The sequence below is a fragment of the Notothenia coriiceps genome, unplaced genomic scaffold (assembly GCF_000735185.1).
Source record: "Notothenia coriiceps isolate Sejong01 unplaced genomic scaffold, NC01 NC01_scaffold00037244, whole genome shotgun sequence".
Classification (NCBI taxonomy): domain Eukaryota; kingdom Metazoa; phylum Chordata; class Actinopteri; order Perciformes; family Nototheniidae; genus Notothenia; species Notothenia coriiceps.
The window spans coordinates 746,745-766,325 of NW_011369945.1; the positions used below are offsets into that span (position 1 = coordinate 746,745).

Here is a 19,581-nt window from a genome sequence, read left to right on the forward strand (position 1 = left end):
TTTGAATAGGGACAGATGTAACATAAACCAATACAACACAGCAAAACGGTTATAGCCTGAGCTTATTTGCAATGCCTCTCTTTAGATGGGTCTTTAAAACACATAAAACTCAACAAAAGATACACAATAGACATCCGGTTAGACTTGATTAATAACTATTCATGTTGTTGTTGTTACTTGTATTGTTACTTATCCAGTCTATTTTATGTTTTGAAAATTTCTTCACACTTTCCCTGTGTTTATCAACCTCTCTGTTGGTGGTCAAAGGTGACAGCACTCATTTCGTAATTGGTAAGATGAGTGAGAGTCACAGAGTATTCGGTTACATAGGGGAACGGAGTGTGTCTCACACACCATTGTTGGCGTGAGACACAGTATCTTTAAATGTGTATGTGTGAGAGCGTGTGTGCCTGGCTATGTATTAAAACTGTTGTCAGAGCCCTCTGAGTGTAGACACTGATAGCTCTTCTAGCTCATTCTTGGAATTCTTTCCAATGGAAACAATCCCATCGCTGATCCCAGTGTGTCAGCGGAGTCTGACCTGCCAACCCCTGAATTCTCCCCGACTCCCAACTATAGTCCACATTAACGCTGCTTCACTGTCACTCCTCTACATAAACTCACACCATGTACCCATAAGCCATAACATAACCCCTTCCTCTTCAATCTGTCATGTGGAGAAAAATAATGCTTATCCTGTTCACTTTTTTCCACTCCCTCTCCTCATTTTACATCCTTTACCCTCATGTACTTGTTTTCTTGTTCTTTCTATTTTTTGCCCTCCCAGACTTTCATCCCGTTCTGTTGTTTCAGCAAGTTTCCCATACTTACATGACAGTAGAAATGTACTCTGCATTCCCACAGTGCAGGTTATGTAATGTAAGTTAACATTTCATTGTAAACAGCACCCCTGCTCCTATAACCTTGCTATTTTAGTGCTGCAACCTTATTGCATAAGCCACCAAGGTTGTGTGTGCATGCATTACTGTGTCTATGAGATTGTGCAAAGCTTGCAAAGGGGCACATGTGCTCAGAGGTTTTATGTATAACCGTGTCTGTTATTATGAGTGCCATGTGCGTAAGGGAAAGATTCTTTTCCCATGGTTCCTCAAGTGTGAGAAGAAAGTAGAGCTCTCAGGACATGAAGCAAAAACTCTGCGGGTTATTTATAACCTGTCTGGAGACGGCCCACCATGCGTAGACACATATCTGGCACTGTCAACAAGGGAAGAGCTAGAATAAGATACGCTGAGAGGCATACAACAAGAAGGGGGGATTAAAAGGTGAAGGGGTCGGGAAAGGAAAACGAAGGATGATGAGGATGTGGAGCATTAAGAACACCTGCACTGAGACCACAGGTACACTTTTAGCTAGTACATTCATTTACACAAATACTTTACTTCAGTACCATTTTCAGTTACTTTTATTTATTTCCACTTTGTTATCTTAGCAACTACATTTCGGGGGAAATATTGTACTCTTTTAGTCCTCTACATTTATTGGATAACTTTATTATTCACATATTTAACAACTGCAACAATAAAGTGATAAACACAAGCATCGCTCAATACTATCTTATAATATAATAAACATTATTTTGAAATAGGATATTCTGCATAATGAGTACTTTTAATGTCTACTCTAAGTATATATCTATGCTCATACTTTTGTACTTTTACTTAAGCAGGATTTTAATCGCAGTTATTTTGCTTGTAACAGAGTATTTTTATGGAATACTTCCACCACTGACTGTTACATAGATAAATTACATGGTAGAGACTGATTGTCTCTCTTTACTGCCAACTTAGATAAGACTTGATGAGTTAAGGCATAATGCAACCATAGCACTTGGATGCTCACAATACTATAAAAAACAAATGCACAAGTTTTCTAGAAATCAGTGAGTTAACTAGTTGTGTTGCATTCTGTCCTTCAACCTTTGGAAACCCCACAGCGCCATGTGATACACCACTCGAGCACAGAGGACCACGAAGTAGGGACTGATATTCAAAACAAATCCTCCACAAAATCCTAATTAATCAGAAACAAGCATAGTCAATACTCAACAGAGCAGCCTTTGAAGAAATAATTAACTGCTTGGACGGATGACTCTTAGCACACATGGACCCATTCTCTGTTTTACAGGATGATGTAAGGTACATGTTCAACTCATCGACAAGATTTTAGAGCTTTGATCAATACAAGTCTGATGGCATCTGCTCCATACTCTGCGTGTTAATGTGCTAAACCACAGGCTGCTACTCTTCCATAGGCTGTTGTTGAGATAAATAGACAGCTCATGGCCCTTCCACTCTAATCCTCACTGCCTAGGGACCAGAGTGGAAAAAGGGAGGAAAGAGAGACGGGGTATAAGATCAGGATATAGACGGAGATAAACATGCAGAAATTAGGTTGCAGAGCTTGGGTTACAGTGATGTTACAGGTGTGGGGCGGAGACATGCTGTCAATGGGAAGTGAAGTGAAAGAGAAGAAGACTTAAGTTAGATCAACCATGTCTGCTCTTTGAACTAGCATAAAAGCACAAGAGGTCATTAGAGGCAGGAATGATTTTTTTCTCCAAAAAAGCCTCGTTAAAGTGCTATCAATAGAAAATAAACCAAAACACAGTGTACAATGCCCGAAAAAAGTCACTTTTTCTCTCCCACATGGATTTATGTAAGTTTAATGGCATGTCTAACATAAATTAATGTAGATGGTTTCTACGTTTATCTGTTGCATTTAACTTGGCTTACCTCCCATGTCGTTTTTATCAGCAAACAAAGCGTGTTTTTAATGGATCAAAATGACTGTGATTTTTACCAGAGGGTTTAGATATTTGGAATTCTCAAAGGGAATATGATTAAGAGTAACTGATCAAATTGCTTTTACTAAATTATCTTGGACAACGGCCTTTAATCATGTGGACGCGCTGTTCTTTTGAAGGTGAGTTGGAACTAAACTGAAAAAAGAGCTTGTTTCAAAGCAAAGTTTTTTCCGTTCCCTCTGAAGTGATGCGTTGACCCTTGAGAAGTTTATACTGAGAAAGCTATACAGTTCACTCAGTCTCTCAGATAGAGTGCATGCCATAGGGAGCAGGTCATGGAAAAGTCTTGAGTTTGACTAAGTGCACTCTCTCTTTTGCCCTGTCTGTCAGTCCGTCACCACACACACATGAGAGAACATGCATGCTCAGATACGCTCAGACACATTGACCAATCTGTGCACACACATCACTGAATGCTGAGGTAATCTGTAACAGTAGAACACCTCATAACTGTGGGTAAAAGAAACAAATGACACATGCAAGGATTTATACTACTTTAAAAGGCTATGTTGGGAGGCTCAGTGATGAAGAACATCACCAATACAATGCTTGAGATTTAAATTAGTTCTGAAATATTATTCAAATAGGGATCTAGAACAATGCAACATGAGCCAAATCTCTTAAACGCTGAATAGAGGATTAGTTGGCACAAAAGTAGAAACAGGAATGAACTTTACAGGGGCCGATCATTTCAGTTATACATCACTTAAAGCCATTAATGTCACTGCAAAGGTTAAACTTGCAAAAATGAATAAGGCCATTAAGTAGAGTCTGTTGAAACAATGTGAAGTCTATACTGGATGTTTACCTTTAAAAGTTGTAATGAAGTGTAGTGTAGCCTTGTCATGTTTATTGTTAGCCTGTATAAATTATTACAAATATAATTACATTATTAAATTGGATAAAGGAGTTTTTATCTTCACCTGGTTGTACATGTTAATTTAAAAGTACTGAATTTTGAGACATTTGATGCTCCCAATTATTCTGCCTCTACTTCATTTAGATGGAAATATTGTACCTTTTATTCCAATAAATGTATTTAATAGTGGGGTTTTTTTTTGCAACATTTCAGATAACTTTATCAAACAATATTAAGAAGCTAGCTCCCCCTCTGCTGGCCTCACCATTAAAATACTGCTCAGATATTAATATCATAAGAAGCACATACGTATAATAAAGTGTTTTTAAATAACACAACACATACAGGAGCCACATTGCTGCACAATGAGCGACTTTGACACTTGAAAATAGGCTACTTTAACGTTGGTTAGGTTTTAAATTCCTACACCTGGCACTTGCATTAGGAGTACATGCATGGAGCCTTTTTCACCCTATCTACCTCTCTCCCTTTGCACCTCCTGCAAAGACTTTATTCTTGCAGGTAGTTTCCTGCTGCCTAAAATGTAACATAAACGTCAACCATAGCCATTTGCCACTATCAACATGTGAAATCTACTTCACCTCAATGTTGTTCTTGAAGCTGTGCCTGGCGGTTTACTCTCACCTCCTGGAATAATGTAGCAGGCAAAAACAGCGACCCCTGTTGATGGCTGTGCGGAAGGACAGGTGAGAGGTAACAAGTTGAGAGGTCGTGTTAGCATATTGGTAAGGCGGCTACACTTTTGCTGCAGTCATAGTAAGTAAGGCACTCAAACAAAGCAAAAATAGTTGTGGGCTAATACCTACAACAACAAAAAAAATTGCTGGGAAATGGTCCGTGGAACAGTTTCAATAACCGTTAGCTTTGAGTGGTAGCTTAGTAACGCAGTTGTTGAACAGCTTAGCTAGTGTGCTAACGTTAGCAGGCTGCTAGCTGGCTTGCCAAGTTGCTATGTCGCAACCAAGTGCTTGGATTTATCGGAGCTAACAAAACCACCTTACCTAAACTGCAAAGATATTTGACTCCCGAGGAGGAACAAGAAAGGTGGGTATGTTGTCATGCGACAGTATGCAGATATGTTTAACCGTAGTTAGCACGCCCTGTTCAAATAAGCAGGATAACCTCTGCTAATAGGCTAGCTTCTGTTTAATGTGAGATGTTGCATGATTAACTGGCATTCATGTTGTTTGTGCCAGCCTTGTTTCGAGAGGAACATAAGTCCGAAGATAACCTGCAATGACAGCAGGTAGCTTTCTCACAGTTTCCAAAGTATACGCTAACGTTTTAACCAGTGGGGGGAAAAGTATTCAGATTCTTTACTTGAGTAACAGTACTGTAAGCAGTGGATTTCAGAGTATATGTTGACACCTCGGACGCTCCAACCACACTGGTGTCTAGGAACCTGAGTGTTAGTGGTTGGATTACCCAACAAGCGGATTTCAGAGTATATGTTGACACCTCGGAAGCTCCAATCACACTGTGGTGTCTAGCAACCTGAGTGTTAGTGGTTCGATTACCCAAAAAGCTCTCGCAAACTTATTTCTTGTCATACCAAAACTGCATATGTTTATTTTATTCTATTTTGACAGGTATATCCATATTTCATCTATATTCTATTTAGATATTGCTGTATTTTAATGTTATTATAGTTCCCTACTGTTTCTGATAAAAGTACACATTTCAGAGAAAAACTAAAAAGATATTTAAATATTTGAAAATATGGAGTAAAGCAAAAGCAGCCAGTCTGTACCTTTTTAAGAAGACATAATAAAATAGCATTTGCAGCATCAATCTATTGTGAAAACATCTCACCATTATTTCTTAAGGTGTGTCTCTTATTTGCAAGCAAGGCTAGAGTTGAGTAATTATTTACAAAGCGAAATGCTAACCGAAGGGATAATTATTAACAGACAACATTGCAAACCATGTATAGGGTCTGTTAGTGTAACTACTTTTCCTAAATGTTAAACGTTGACCGGCCAGTGTTGTTGTCCGGTCAAAGTCCGTGCTTTTTCTTTAATCCCGAACTGGGATTATGGAAAATGTGTGCAAGTTAGATAATATTCGCCTTGTCTGTCGTGATTTGAGTACATCGGTTCCGGGGTAGACCATGTTTCTCAATGCTGGTTGATTTAATGTCAGAAAATACCCAGCGTTATTGAATACATATTTATTGGGAGAGATTGGGAAATTCACAAGGAAGCCACCGACATGCACTTTTCTCCCAAACTCATAACTAATCCACAGGTTTTTTGTACAGCTGATAACAGACCCCACCAGTTCAGACACAAATGTACTTCAAGACCATTTAAACGTGTTTCTTAATTAATCAAAGAGTCTAGATTACATTTGTTTCCCCGCCAGTTGGCTTCCTGTGGGGCTGCATTGAAGTGGTGAAATATGGGTGGGACACTTAAGGACATTAACCATGTAAACAATTAACTCATCCTGTCAAGTCCTCTATAATTTATCTATTTATCAATTACTGCTTCCCTTTTCATCGATACAATGAAAGAGTTTGGCTGCTCTTGGTAAAATTGATGGATGTAGATTGAGTGAAGTTAATAGGCCATGTTGGGTATTGATCAATCGTTTTCTTGATGCAGCTGATGTTTTTTTCCCCCCATTAAGTCTGTATGTCAAGAACATACCCAAAAGTTATGTTGGACTTTCTGATACATTTTAAGGTATTTCTAAACTGTACAAGTTTCAATGTCAATACATTGAGTCTATGTTGTTTCACTTCATGTGAGAGATTTTTTCTCTAAGTGCCTTCTAGTTTGTAAAGTAGACCTCTATTGCGGTCTTACCGGCTCTTTCTTTTCCTCTCTGTCTCTTAACACACACACACACACACACACACACACACACACACACACACACACACACACACACACACACACCTTAAGCTCATTGTTTAGCCCAGACATGCTTGACCTCTTCGCTCAGCTTTTCTCTGTCGGGATGTCTGGTCCTGGCTTAAAGTAAGGAATGCAAAATGATTGCCAGAGAATTTAGACTTGGACTATGTGAAGGAGTATGCTTTGCATTGCGTGTGGTGCTGTGTTTGGGGAAGTGCTTTCAGAATCACTGTTATCTTGATTAAATACAATGTTAAACCAAACCAAATGGATGGTACTAAATCATTCAAGAAGTAGTCCTTGCTTTGTATGATAACAAAAGCGTTTCCATGGATGCGTGATATAAATAATGAAATGTCCCAGGTGTCCACTCCCAGTAGAAGAAAAACATGTTTATTCAACACTTATATACCCATAATTCCATTCAATTCTCACATCATTCCCCAGTGGGTCATGCCTTCTACTGTGGGATCTTTTGCTTGTTCCGGTTGCCACCCAAGGGTGTTCTTGATGTGTGTGCATTGGGACACAGCATAATTGTGCTGAGCAAGCATGTTTTCTCACCTTGTGCCTCAGATTTTCCGTTGTTAAAACAGGTAACCGTTAAACCCTTATTGCCAGCATAATGAATGACTTGCATCTTTTAAATGCACCTTCAGCCACTTCTGTTTGAGACTTGCTGCGTCATGGTGCTGCAGAGGGTGTCAACGAGGGCGAGATGATGGGAGTGTTGGGGCAGGTTGTCTGAATAAAGGCTGTTGCAATCATAGCAGTAATTAAGGTGTTAGTGTGAACCACGGTTGAAAGAGAAGAAAACACCCGCTGGATGAAATTGCTCCCTGTGGCATCAGCTAAGACTCGCTGCGTCAGCAAGGTCAGGGGCCAATCAAATCAGGACTCCCTGTATTTCCCCTTTGAACCTTTATCTCAGGGGACGTGATTATAATTGCAGTGTTCTGATGAAGATGATGTAAACGTGTTGGTTTAGGTTGTCCTATGTCCTGCTTATTTATAAAGTTGCACATTCAGATAAAACATAGTGAAAAGACAGCGTTAAATCAAGTGTATCTACATAGCCTTTTATCAAAAGTATCCCAGCATGTAGCAGCACATTAAAAACACTTCTGGACTAGTTTTTTATCGAGAGATTGCCTATCCTTAACTTGCCTCGTATTTGACAGTTTTTGTTTGAATAAATGGAAATAAATTGGTCTGTTTGGGTTTTTTGAGTTGACTTTGCTTGATGGTTGTTTGGATATTTTTTAAAGGCCCTGCACATCAAAATAGGTCATTTTGAATTGTCCTACTTAATTTTGGTGGAGCCAAACTAGGAACAAAAGATAATCCACGACCTTGGTGTATAGGTGCACCAACATGAACAGGAGAGAGTGGGAGATTCAGGTCGAGCACACAGTTCGGAGAGGTCTAATCAGGCTAACCAAGTGAAAACACCTGTGTGTTTCTTACGTAAGGACAATAGTGTTACGTTACCGTTGAGGCTGAAGTGGTCACCACTGATGTCATTGAAATGACAGGCGATCCTCATGGCATGTCCAGATGAGCCCCTTTAAACTCATCTGATATGTCATGGACAATTGAAGGTCCTGTTACTTGGTTTTGAATTTCCGAAGGATTACGGGCTCAGTTCACTTTCCTCAGGGATCTAATGACTCTATTCCTGCCATGTTGCAGCTACCGCTCGGAACATGCTGAACCATACTTTTACAATCTACTACTTAAATGGTTTGCATTTACGTTCATCTTGAGCCTTGTTTTATGAAGTTTGTAGGTCAGTGTGTTTAATGCCGTGGACTGCCTTCACGTGTGTGAATGATCATTAGTTTACAGGTTTATAATGAATCTTAATTATACTTATTAAACCAAGGATGTGATTACATTATCACATCTTTAACAACGCAAGCTTATCAGTTCAATATACCTTCATATTGTGTTTATAGTTTATTATGTAACTTTATCCATTAGTTCCACTCCTAATATCAGAGGCGATTGCAGTCAAAGATAGCTGTCATAGCTTCAGGTGCACTTTTTTTCACAACATGAGTGGATTCAATTATTTTGGGAAATGATGAAGGTGTACCAAAATCGCTTTTTAATTTACATGACGACAACTAGTTAAAACGGCAAAATGTTATCTTAAATATCAGTTGGGATTGAATAATTTGGATCAAATACTCTGCCCCAGTATATTTAATTGAATATATTTGAGTATGGTTACACAAGTTATTGACGGCTTTAACAATACTTCAACCACTGTTTATGCTCTACAGACTGAATAATTTTGAAGCCACAGCCACACTTGATTTAGTGACCATGCGTCCACAATGTGTTACCCACAGTCAGAAAAGGTTCCCTTATTTACATTCCACACTTGGAATGTCTGCCCTGGTTTTTCCACTGTTTGTGGGGAAATATGTCAGAAGAACAACAGAACAGCAGTCCTCGCAATTGATGCGACTCTCGATAATCCCATTTGTTTCATGTTACAGTTGCTCCACCCAAGCCACTTTCCATAGTGGACATCTAAGTCAGGAATACATCTCATAAATTCATCTTTGTTTTTCAATACATAAACAACAGCTCACGTTTGATCTGCTTTTATTTGTTTTGAATGATTAATCTTGTCTCCCTCATCTCTCCGCAGATGGCTGTGTCAGTGCGGGGCCTGTACTTTGTGATCACCCTGTTTTTGGGAAGCATCTTTGGAAGTGTCTTCATGCTGGCTCCAGTTCTGCCCCTCATGCTGCTGTCTCCTGCCTGGTACCGCTGGATCACGGATCGCCTCGTCGCTACCTGGCTGACGCTGCCTGTGGTGTGTTCACCAGCTTAGCTTCTACTTAGCATGCCAGATGGTCTCAAGTGACCCGTGTCTAATAGGGCTGCACGATTTTGGGAAAATATCTAATTGCGATTTTTCGGACAAATTTTGCGATATTTGTTTTTAAGCGACCCAACGGAAGTTTATTGTAAAATGCGGCCGTATCTCCGGCTAGGAAGGTCGCATCAACCCTCTAGCACCCCCGCAGCCCGAGCTACGAGTGAAAGAACTANACCCAACGGAAGTTTATTGTAAAATGCGGCCGTATCTCCGGCTAGGAAGGTCGCATCAACATGCTCCCGTCTCTAGCACCCCCGCAGCCCGAGCTACACGTGAAAGAACTAAACTTACATGAAACTTCCGTTGGGTTGCTTTAAAGTCAAGCTTCAGTTTAAGATTCACCCTGTAATAGATGTACAACATGTGATGGAGCATTACTAACCTGACTCAGACGGTTTGTTTCACCAAACCATCTAGGAGAGCTCCATTGGAAGCCATTTGGAAAGGGCAGGCACTTTCAAAAATACTTGGCAGGTGATTGGATCAATCTGTCTATCACCTTCTATCATGGGCCACTTCTGATTGGTTAACAATTGTTGGTACATGTGGAGCACAGCACTTCTGATTGGTGTGGATGACTGACACACAAGAAGAAAAAATTTTAAAAAAATTGCATCATTTCGATTTAAAATCGATGAATCGTTCAGCCCTAGTGTCTAACATGGTCACCATCATCTACGTCATATCTGCCTTATTTATGCCTGCCCTATTTATCAGAAGTAAACTTCATGTATTTAAGTTTCCTTTTAGGACAATTAAGCAAATCTTGTTTACGGTGACCCCATGCAACATTATTTATTCATTTTCTTCTCATACTTTCCCCTCCTAAATGTATCTTTCCCATCTTCCCTCTTCCCAGTCCCTCCTCTCTCCCTTTACATCTTTTTCCAATGATCATTCTTGTCATCATCTACCTCTCCATATGTTTCCTCCTTATCCCTTTTCATTTCTTCCCTCTTGTTCTTCCTCCTTATCCCTCCTCCATCCCGGCATCTCTCCCCTCTGTAGTCGTTGCTGGAGCTGGTGTTTGGGGTGAAGGTGGTGATTACGGGAGATGGCTTCATTCCGAGTGAGCGAAGTGTGATCATCATGAACCACCGCACCCGCCTGGACTGGATGTTCCTCTGGTGTTGTCTGCTCAGGTACAGCTACCTTCGTCTGGAGAAGATCTGCCTCAAGGCGGCCCTGAAGGCTGTGCCTGGCTTTGGTGGGTATACATTGTGTGCTTTTCTCTTTACTGAACACAGACTTAAACTCCTATTCATACCATTATATAATATATGGTTTGCAAAGCACTTCTGCATAAATGTCATTACATAATTGCAAAGCAGTTTACTTTTAATAGAAAGTTGAATCTAAATCTAAATGAGGAACAACATATTGTAAATGTAGGGCAGTAGAAGGGTATGAAAAAAAGGAAATTGAATCAACACCTATTTTTTATTATATCATAACTTAGTACTTTATTTTATTTTTTTAACGCATGTCACATTATTTAACATATGTAACATTAAGCTGTCTGTGGCTCTTTCTCCTGCTGTAACAAGGCGAATGTCCCCTCCGTGGGACTAATAAAGATATTCTGATTCCATAACATTTTCTTCTGTTTTAGACTCTTATTAGTTTAAGCAAAAAGCTTATTAACGGGCGCCTGAGAATAGTTAATATAACCAAATAAAAGAAACCTTTTTCCTGTGAGTAGATGCTGGTATGACAAACGTGATATCAAGAGGGAGTATGTTAGAGATCATAAGTACTCTGAAATAAAAAATGGCCCAATGTCAAACGCTTTTCCTGGGAAACATAGACTATGCCTGCCTTGAAAAGTCCAGATCAGTTAAGCAATTACACCTGTAAAGACTGTTTGTATCTTCCAGGCTGGGCCATGCAGGTAGCATGCTTCGTCTTTATTCAGCGTCGGTGGGAGAATGACAAGAAGCACATGGGGAACATGCTAGACTACTTCTGTGACATCAAAGAGCCCCTGCAGCTGCTCCTGTTCCCCGAGGGCACAGACCTCACTGGTGAGAAATAAACAAGCATCACTCCATTCATTCATGGGACAACTTAGCCACATTTGCAATAGTCTTTCTCACAATATGTACCCGACAACCAGTTTACAGCTCGCAGTGTGGCCCTACAGGGACACTATTATGCAAATACAATTTCCAAATGATAAGGCACGGCAAAATCCCCGAGACACAAACCCCACGCAGACATTTCTGCAGGAATGCTCTGATGTTTCAATCCAAGCAACAGCGACACCACTGACTAAAGCCCTTTCAAACCAGAACTAATCCAATCAAAGTCCCGAGTAGCTTTACTGAGGGAAGCTTAACTTCTCTCTACGCATCATGATGTCATGAGGGGCCCAATTAAGTTACATCATAATTGGCAAGAAGATTTAGGGCTTTAAATATCGTTTCTGTGTTGCATTTACTCCTTTGCATGTGAGAGTCTGCACACACGTCGGCATCTAAGCCTCTTACACCTCGTGGTTGGGGCGGTGAATACAGCATGTTCTGACGACCAATGCAAAAGTTGTCCTGTTCTTTTAGAGACCTGCACATACAGGATCCGGTCCAGAGTGCACTTAAGCCCCCTCTAAATATGACCATGACCCCTTTTGAACCTTTTAAAGCTGTGTGTGAATTGAGTTAAAGATTGTATAAGAATGACTAGTCCTTGGAAAACGTCATAGAGTTCTGTCTATAAACCCTTTGTCCTACAGGAAGCAGCTACTGTACTTGTTACATCATTTGACTAATGAGTCGTGATATAGTTTACGTGTTCCTGCAACAAGTTCCTGAGGAATGTTTGGTTAATAAACAATCATCTTTCCTGTGTTTATGTCCCCCTCGGTTTTTAAAAATGTGTCAGCGTTTGCCACTGGTAGGTGTATTTCATGGATTGTTTCATAGCGTAATCAACCTTAAGATTGTCTGACTGCCACATAATAGTTTTGATAGCATACTGTTTTTGCTTTTGTGTCACATGTCAACAAAGTTCCATTTTTATCACAGTTCATGTACATTTAGTGATATTTTCTTTATAAAAAATAAAGGGAAAGTTAAAGTAAATCCAAATAGACGCATAATACTGCTGGCTTGTTAAGAGTCCATCAATTAACCTTGGATAACCTTCATTGGATGTTACTAATATGTATGCAATAATAGTACTGCTATCAGCAAATAGAATAACTTGATCAGCTTAATAAACATAAACTTTTCTTTAAGTTGTGCCTTTTTGATAAGTAAACACTAATACAAAATGTCTCTCTCGTTAACTCTTATAAATAGTTACATGCTTTCCAACATAATATGGTTTTTGAAATGTCCAGAGTTCTAATGTGTATCTGTCTGTCTTGCAGAAAATACAAGAGCAAAGAGTGATGCGTTTGCTGTCCAGCACAAGCTCCCGAAATTTGAGTATGTGTTGCATCCTCGCAGCACTGGATTCACCTTCATTGTGGACAGACTACGAAAAGGTAAGATAGGATTTTTTGTTAATCGGCGGTCAAATGGCAACATCTTCTGGTGATTGCCATTATTTAGTCAAAGTCATCATGATGGAAATACAGTATCAGCAAAACCAGGGGAAATGACATGTCATCATGATGACTGTAGTTAATCCACTGATGCTGTTATTCTACAGCGTCTCAGACTGATGCTTCATCCTACTGTCAGCCATTACAACACCCCAAAGATTCTCATGTTTCCCTATGAGCTAATTTCTGGCACTGCTCCAGGGTTTAAATACCACCTCTGGCGCTGCCGTCTCATCCCCAGCTGCCCTGGGTGCTGAGCACGGCACTAACTCTCCAAGCAGGTGTTGTGAATCAGTGTGATGTCATTAGACTCAGCTAATTCTGCTCTCCCTCTCTCTGCACCCCACACTGACATGTCTTTGTCCCAAGTCCACCGTGCCCCTCTCAGCTCTATTTTTACCTTATGAGAGATGAGCTGTACAGGAGCCGGCGCTGGCAGGTGTCATCCTATCCACTGAGATTTCATTCAGCTCTATAATAGCCGCGTTCACACCGCAGTACTTTTCCCACTTTAGTTCCGATATAGTTCCGAAATGTCGCGTTCACACCATAAAGAGCCGGAACTAAAATAAGTTCATGAGAACCTTTTTACCCCCTTTTCCGTCCCTGGTAGAGAGCAGGGACTTTCGTGGGAGAAAAAGGTTCCTATTTCTGATTGGCTGGGCGGATTGCAAACCACGCCCCGTAAAACTCAAAAAAAGTGTTGTGAAGCCGTCATTTTATTATCCTAGCATTATTAGCATTAGCCCAGCGCAAAAACGCAGAGAGACTAACTTATGGCAACACAAAATAAAACATGGGAGCGGTGGAGATGAGGAGGTGTCTGCGTTCTGGAGATTTACTCGGAAAGCTTCAGTAGAAGCTGCTGGGAGTCCCAGCAGCTTCTACTGAAGCCAGTTCCCAACTCCGGGGACTTCCGGCCGGGGACTTTGGGCGGCAGTATGAAGTTGTTTGCGGCCTGCCAGTAAACCCAAAGCAGAAGAAGAAGAAGTGACGTCAGCGGCTTCATTTGCCTAATCCACCTCCAGGGACTTATTCCGGTGTGAACGCGATCTGTACTTAGCTCATCAGAACTAAAGAGTTCTGATGAACTAAGTTCTCATGAACCTTTGTGGGAAAAGTACTGTGGTGTGAAAGCGCCTATTGGTATAGTAAGGGCACTGCGGATCAATGACAGTGGTATAAAGCTCACGGTCATTTTGAAGGCAGAGATGGGATGAAGCTCTAAGCCTCTGGATAATTAGAGCTACATGCGTAATGAAGCTCAGAGCTGGGATTTTGACAAGTGCATAAAGGGGATTCCAATAACAAGTGTGGAAAATGGATACATTTAAGTCTCCTTGCAGTGTCACTGCGTACCATACAATTAGTTTGGCGTGTTGACAATAGAGCGTTATACATAACTTTCAGTCTAGTTCAATGCCTGTTCTCTTTGTTGTGCCCTTTGATCATTTTAAACCGTCCCTTTTCCTAGGGGGCAACCTGGATGCCGTCCATGATATTACAGTGGCGTACCCCAAGAACATCCCTCAGACAGAACGCCACCTCATCCTGGGCCTTTTCCCCCGCGAGATCCACTTCCACGTCCGCCGCTACCCAGTGGCCTCCCTGCCCACCGCCTCGTCCGACCTGGAGTCTTGGTGTCGGGATCGCTGGGCCGAGAAGGAGATCCGCCTGCGAGACTTCTACTCCGCCCAACCCCGGGGCTTCGATAGGGAAGGTGTCGCCCGTGTCCCACCCTGTAAGTCTGAGCTGCGGGTGTCTCTGATCAAAGCCGCCTCACTGCTCTACTGGACCAGCTTCATCGCCTTCTGCTTCACTGGCCTGTGGCTCTGGGCCCCATTCAGGCTCTACTTCCTGGCTATGGTGGGAGTATTCATGGCCCAGCAGAAGCTGATTGGCGGGGTGGAGCTGCTGGAGTTAGCCTGCCATCAATACTGGAAGTCCACGGCTGCCAAAAAGGGTGAGAAGAGTAAGGTGCTGGATGCGAAGATGCAGTGAGGATGGAAGACAGTGTTGACTGGACGATGAGATGTTTCCACCCCGCTCTGAGGGCAAGAGGATCCTTTTTTAGGGACCCAATGCTCCATGCCTTAGAAGGGAAGTCATGAGTTCAGTTCCTGCCGTTTGCATGGCTTCAGTCGAGAGAGCTTACCTTTCTGCTGTAGAAGAAAGGGGAATGTTATTTAAATGTATCTGTGTATGTGGATTCGAGGAATTCATCACACCTATTGCACCACTTGCCCTTTGTATGTCCCTCCCTGTTATACTTGGCTTGCTGTTTGTGCATTTTATCAGTTGACCTTGTTGGATGTTTATTTTAGTCGTTTGTTCAGAAACTCAGTATGGTCATGTGTCATGAAACAATGCTGTCAGTATTTGTCATACTATTGCCATGTCTTTGGAACTTGTTTTATTGTATTTTTGTGTTGCCCTTTGGTTTTATATCCGTGTCATAAATGATGGAGCAGAGCCATAGTACAGACCTCCTGTACATATGATGACTTGACTCTAACCAATATTTAAATCAGCACTGTCGGCTGGATTAGACTGATGGGACTAGTTCAATTAATTAGTTTTGATTAGACGTCTCGAACAGGGAAAGATAAGGAGTTAATTCCCAGAGAATTACTTAGGAATATACAGGTATATATGTGTACCATTGTTTACCTTTATTGGGTATAATTACCCTTTTATACAAATTGGGGAAAGAATTTCCCCAGTTAGTCCTCAGAGATGACTTGTGTGATGATGCTTATAATTACTGTACAGGTTTTGAAACATAAACGATGTTATTCTGTGTGTTTGCTCAAGTAGCTTTGCACATAAAAGCCAAATGTGGGAGAAGCAGATGTGATTTTTATCAAGAAACCAAACAAAGTCTTGTTAGGAGAGGGAAACCTCATCCACAGCTGGAAAGGTTACCCAGAGCAACGCCGAGGTGACACTTGTGATCATCTACTCGACAAGATCAGAGATTTGAGATCTTATATCTTTAGAAGCAGATGAGCTTTGTGCCCTTTCTGGGAATGAAGGGATGCCTTTTAGAGGCAGGATGTGGGTGGGGGGGGCCGGGGTGGAAGAATGTCCTGTTGGGACAACATTACCCCTCGATGTGCCGGGGTGGCATAGAGGACCAGACTTGGAGTGGAAAACTGGCCATGAACTCAACCTAATCCAAAAAAGCCCTGTAATGCCCACCTCTGCCCGTGTCCCTCTCCGGAGGACTGGCATTGATGCACTTGCTAAACTCAATTAGCAAATGGCAGCTGAGAAAGCTGCTCCGATTGTGCCAAAAAAGGACTGAAATTATAACAAGACTGAAGCGGAGCTTGAACCACACTTTTAGCCACTGACTCTCCTTGCCACTCAAAACCATTTCAATTCTATGAGTCTGGAAACTTTTGTCTTAGACTATCTAGCACTTTCTGTAACACTGTGCCGTGTGTGATCTAGATGACCACTTCAACCTTGATTTTGTTTTGTTTATATAAATCTGAAGCTCCTGTAGTTTAAGTGTAAAGAGGCTGTTTCCAGTCACTGTGATCCAGCTGTGTTAACAATTTTACCATCAGCATGTAGTAGTTTACCAAACGTTGTACTATATCCGTTTCCTCAGCTCTGAGCCAGCCAGATTCTCCATGTATAACTCTTTCACTTGTGCTGTTTTTCTGTAGCTCATTTTACAATCACTCGCTGATGCTGGACCTCTTCAGTCACTGTCCTCAGGTAAACAAGAGTCAGTCTCTTACAGGAGGAAATGTATATCTAAATAAATATACTGTATAAATTCATTCACGTTTCCAGTCTTTTTCTTACACTTGTCAACGTAGAAAATGTTGATTATACTGACTTTAATTCTGCTTTTACACTGATTTGATCTTTTGATTAATGCCGTAATAGCCCATCATTTGATTGACAGTAACGTCACTTTAAAAGGTTGCTGACATCATAGCTATTACATTACGTAGGGATTACGACAATGGGTTTTTCTCATTTACTCATCACTTGTCTCAGAACATTACTCAGATGTGTAGCCGCTGCAGAGCATCTTGGGTATTGTCTGGGCAGTCCTTTAATCTAGAATGTACTATAGCAATCACTACACTGCAGTGAATGAGTCAACAAGACCTTGAATGCTCATGTTACACAACGGTGGGGCCACAGTCCACACACACACACACACACACACACACACACACACACACACACACACACACACACACACACACACACACACACACACACAGTCTGCAATAGACAACCAAAAAGGTCAGGAGCTCTGAAGGTGAAATGCAGTCGCCATAGCAACCAGTGTTGACTCACACACACACACACACACACACACACACACACACACACACAGNACAGTCTGCAATAGACAACCAAAAAGGTCAGGAGCTCTGAAGGTGAAATGCAGTCGCCATAGCAACCAGTGTTGACTCCCCTGTCTCCTAGCAACGGGATGTGGAGTGATGTCAATGGAAAGTATGCTATTTTCTCCTGCTGACAGAATGATGTCACTCTTTTGTGTGTCTGTGAAGAGAGTGGCAGAATGATAGAAGTTTATTTCTATATTCTATATCTCTGCACTCCTGGTTGTGGGGGGGGGGCATGCCAGGCAATCAAAGACAAAAGTCGGGGATAAACCAAAATAGCTGTCCGAGGACCATACATCACGGGCCAATTAAGTTTGCAATTATGCTCCTGGTGCTTTTTATGGTCCCACCCTCTCTACTCCAAATCATCTTCTGCATCTGATATAAGTTCAAAGGTTTTTGCTCTGATGGGTTTGACAGTGGGTTGAAGGAAAATTGATGAGGTCCCCATTATCCTGTATGCGACACAAGTGTGTGGTATTTCCCAGTCTTAAAATAAAGCATCTCATTGGTACAGAGAATTAGCTTATGGTTAAAGACTTTAGTGGATCAACACTCAAGCACACTGAGGAAGTGTCTAAAGGGTAATGGAAAAACAGATCTCGCTGTGAACACACGTGAGGACTGTCACATCTAGATCTGTGCCACCACGGCCATCCAATTGCATGCAGACTAATAGGATCAACAAGGCGGTGTAATTATCTTAGTTGGCCCGATGGCTTTTTCAATAAAGAGAGCCGATAATCCAGAGGTTAAGCAGGGACAAAGTCAAAGACTACTATGAATTGCAATTTGTAAAGCAGGACAATGAGGAGCCTCTGGTCATGTCAGGCTTTCTAAGGGCTCTAGATATGGTCATAAAAACACCAATCTTCTCTATCCACTAATGCTCCAGATACGTCAAAGAAAGAAAAAACATTTCTGCGGTGGGTGCAGAAATAGCTGTGACCAGAACAGTGTGTTCAGGAACATCATTAATATGTGTCTTAGCTGCGTGCTCACTGAGGTGTCTCCAGGAGTGACTGCAGACCTGTTGTTGAATCCACCGCTGTGACACAGACACTCCAACAAAGAAGCCTTCCAACATGATCGCAGCTATAAATAACTCCACGGCAGCGCAGCAATATTAGTGGGTGGATCAGGAGAGAATCGTCACAGCCTATTTTTAAACCCAATGCAGTCAAATCTCTTCAGCTAGGATGATTCACAGTTCTGCATAAGTAGGAAAAATTGAATTTAAAGTTTGGATGAAGAATATTTTCTTCACAAATGTTTGCTTTTTCGGGAACAACTCATTCAATGTTTACCTGTATTAGGCACTGATTAAACTGAACATCACCCAGAATACATTTCTGCTCCATTGAGTAATTTCCCTGATATGTATTTCCAGACTGCAGTGAAGCTCTACAGACCCTGCTAACGTCAGAGCAGGCAAGGGAGTCAGCATCATGCATCCAAGGGATAAGCTCTTCAGAGATCAGCCTGTCTCTCAGTGTCCTGCTGCCACCTAGAGGCCTAAACATCCCTTTATGGACCTGCACATGACAATATTCTAAAAGAATCAGGTGTGCTTATGTACACATTTATCTTGGGAACCAGGTTCAAGCCACATTTTGATATCTAAAAATACAAACATCTGGAGGAAGAGGTACAAATTAAGAGAAAGGAATACAAAATGTGTAGTAGATACTCATTCTAACAAGGTGTTCAAATGACCTGAAAAAATGTGTATTCACAAACATTGATAATTATCTCAGTCTATTCTTTTTAATAAAAATATGTTATAAACTACGAAACAAGGAAAGACACATTTGTTTACCCAGCAAGACTAAATGTTTATTTAGAAATAACAACAAAGAAAACCCTTGCAAACACCATACATGAAAATCTCCAATATAGAAAATATACAGTAAGATCAATGTCAATAAAATAATAATCATAACACAAATAAAAAATTCACTATCAATAAAATGGTAAAAGTGAACACCAAAAAATAATATTCTGTGTCAGCCATTGACTATACACTGCATTGAATTTGCGGATAAGGATTGTGTGATGTTTTTGTAGAAATGACCACTCGCCCTGTCTTATTCGACCTTGAAAAGGCAACAATAACAACGCGGTTGGTGAAAGCTGGAGCATTCCGGTGACGCCTGCAGGCATGCACACTGAAATGGCACAATGTCACACCGGG

The 19,581-nt window shown here is 41.2% G+C and overlaps 2 protein-coding genes across 3 annotated transcripts in view; one reads left to right on the forward strand and one right to left on the reverse strand.

Moving 5' to 3' along the window:
* Nucleotides 1-19,581, reverse strand: part of LOC104965166 (gamma-aminobutyric acid receptor subunit beta-1-like) — a 417,189-nt gene that overhangs the window by 325,487 nt on the left and 72,121 nt on the right. The window lies entirely within an intron of this gene.
* On the forward strand, nucleotides 4,391-16,802 carry lclat1 (lysocardiolipin acyltransferase 1). 2 transcript variants are annotated; one of them, XM_010793148.1, is made up of 6 exons: nucleotides 4,391-4,748; nucleotides 9,228-9,395; nucleotides 10,470-10,668; nucleotides 11,339-11,485; nucleotides 12,832-12,948; nucleotides 14,483-16,802. In XM_010793148.1, the coding sequence occupies exons 2-6, from the start codon at nucleotides 9,228-9,230 to the stop codon at nucleotides 15,007-15,009; spliced, it is 1,158 nt and encodes a 385-aa protein (XP_010791450.1). In that variant the 5' UTR covers nucleotides 4,391-4,748; the 3' UTR covers nucleotides 15,010-16,802. The 2 variants fall into 2 exon arrangements, with proteins under 2 accessions (XP_010791450.1, XP_010791451.1); XM_010793149.1 differs by having other exon boundaries at nucleotides 4,398-4,460.

Excerpts from the sequence above, each read along its gene's own strand:
- lclat1 (XM_010793148.1), top strand. The coding sequence starts at position 9,228 with ATGGCTGTGTCAGTGCGGGGCCTGTACTTTGTGATCACCCTGTTTTTG. Across the intron at positions 10,669-11,338 it reads GAAGGCTGTGCCTGGCTTTG|GCTGGGCCATGCAGGTAGCA; the intron begins GTGGGTATACAT and ends TGTATCTTCCAG. Across the intron at positions 12,949-14,482 it reads TGTGGACAGACTACGAAAAG|GGGGCAACCTGGATGCCGTC; the intron begins GTAAGATAGGAT and ends CCCTTTTCCTAG.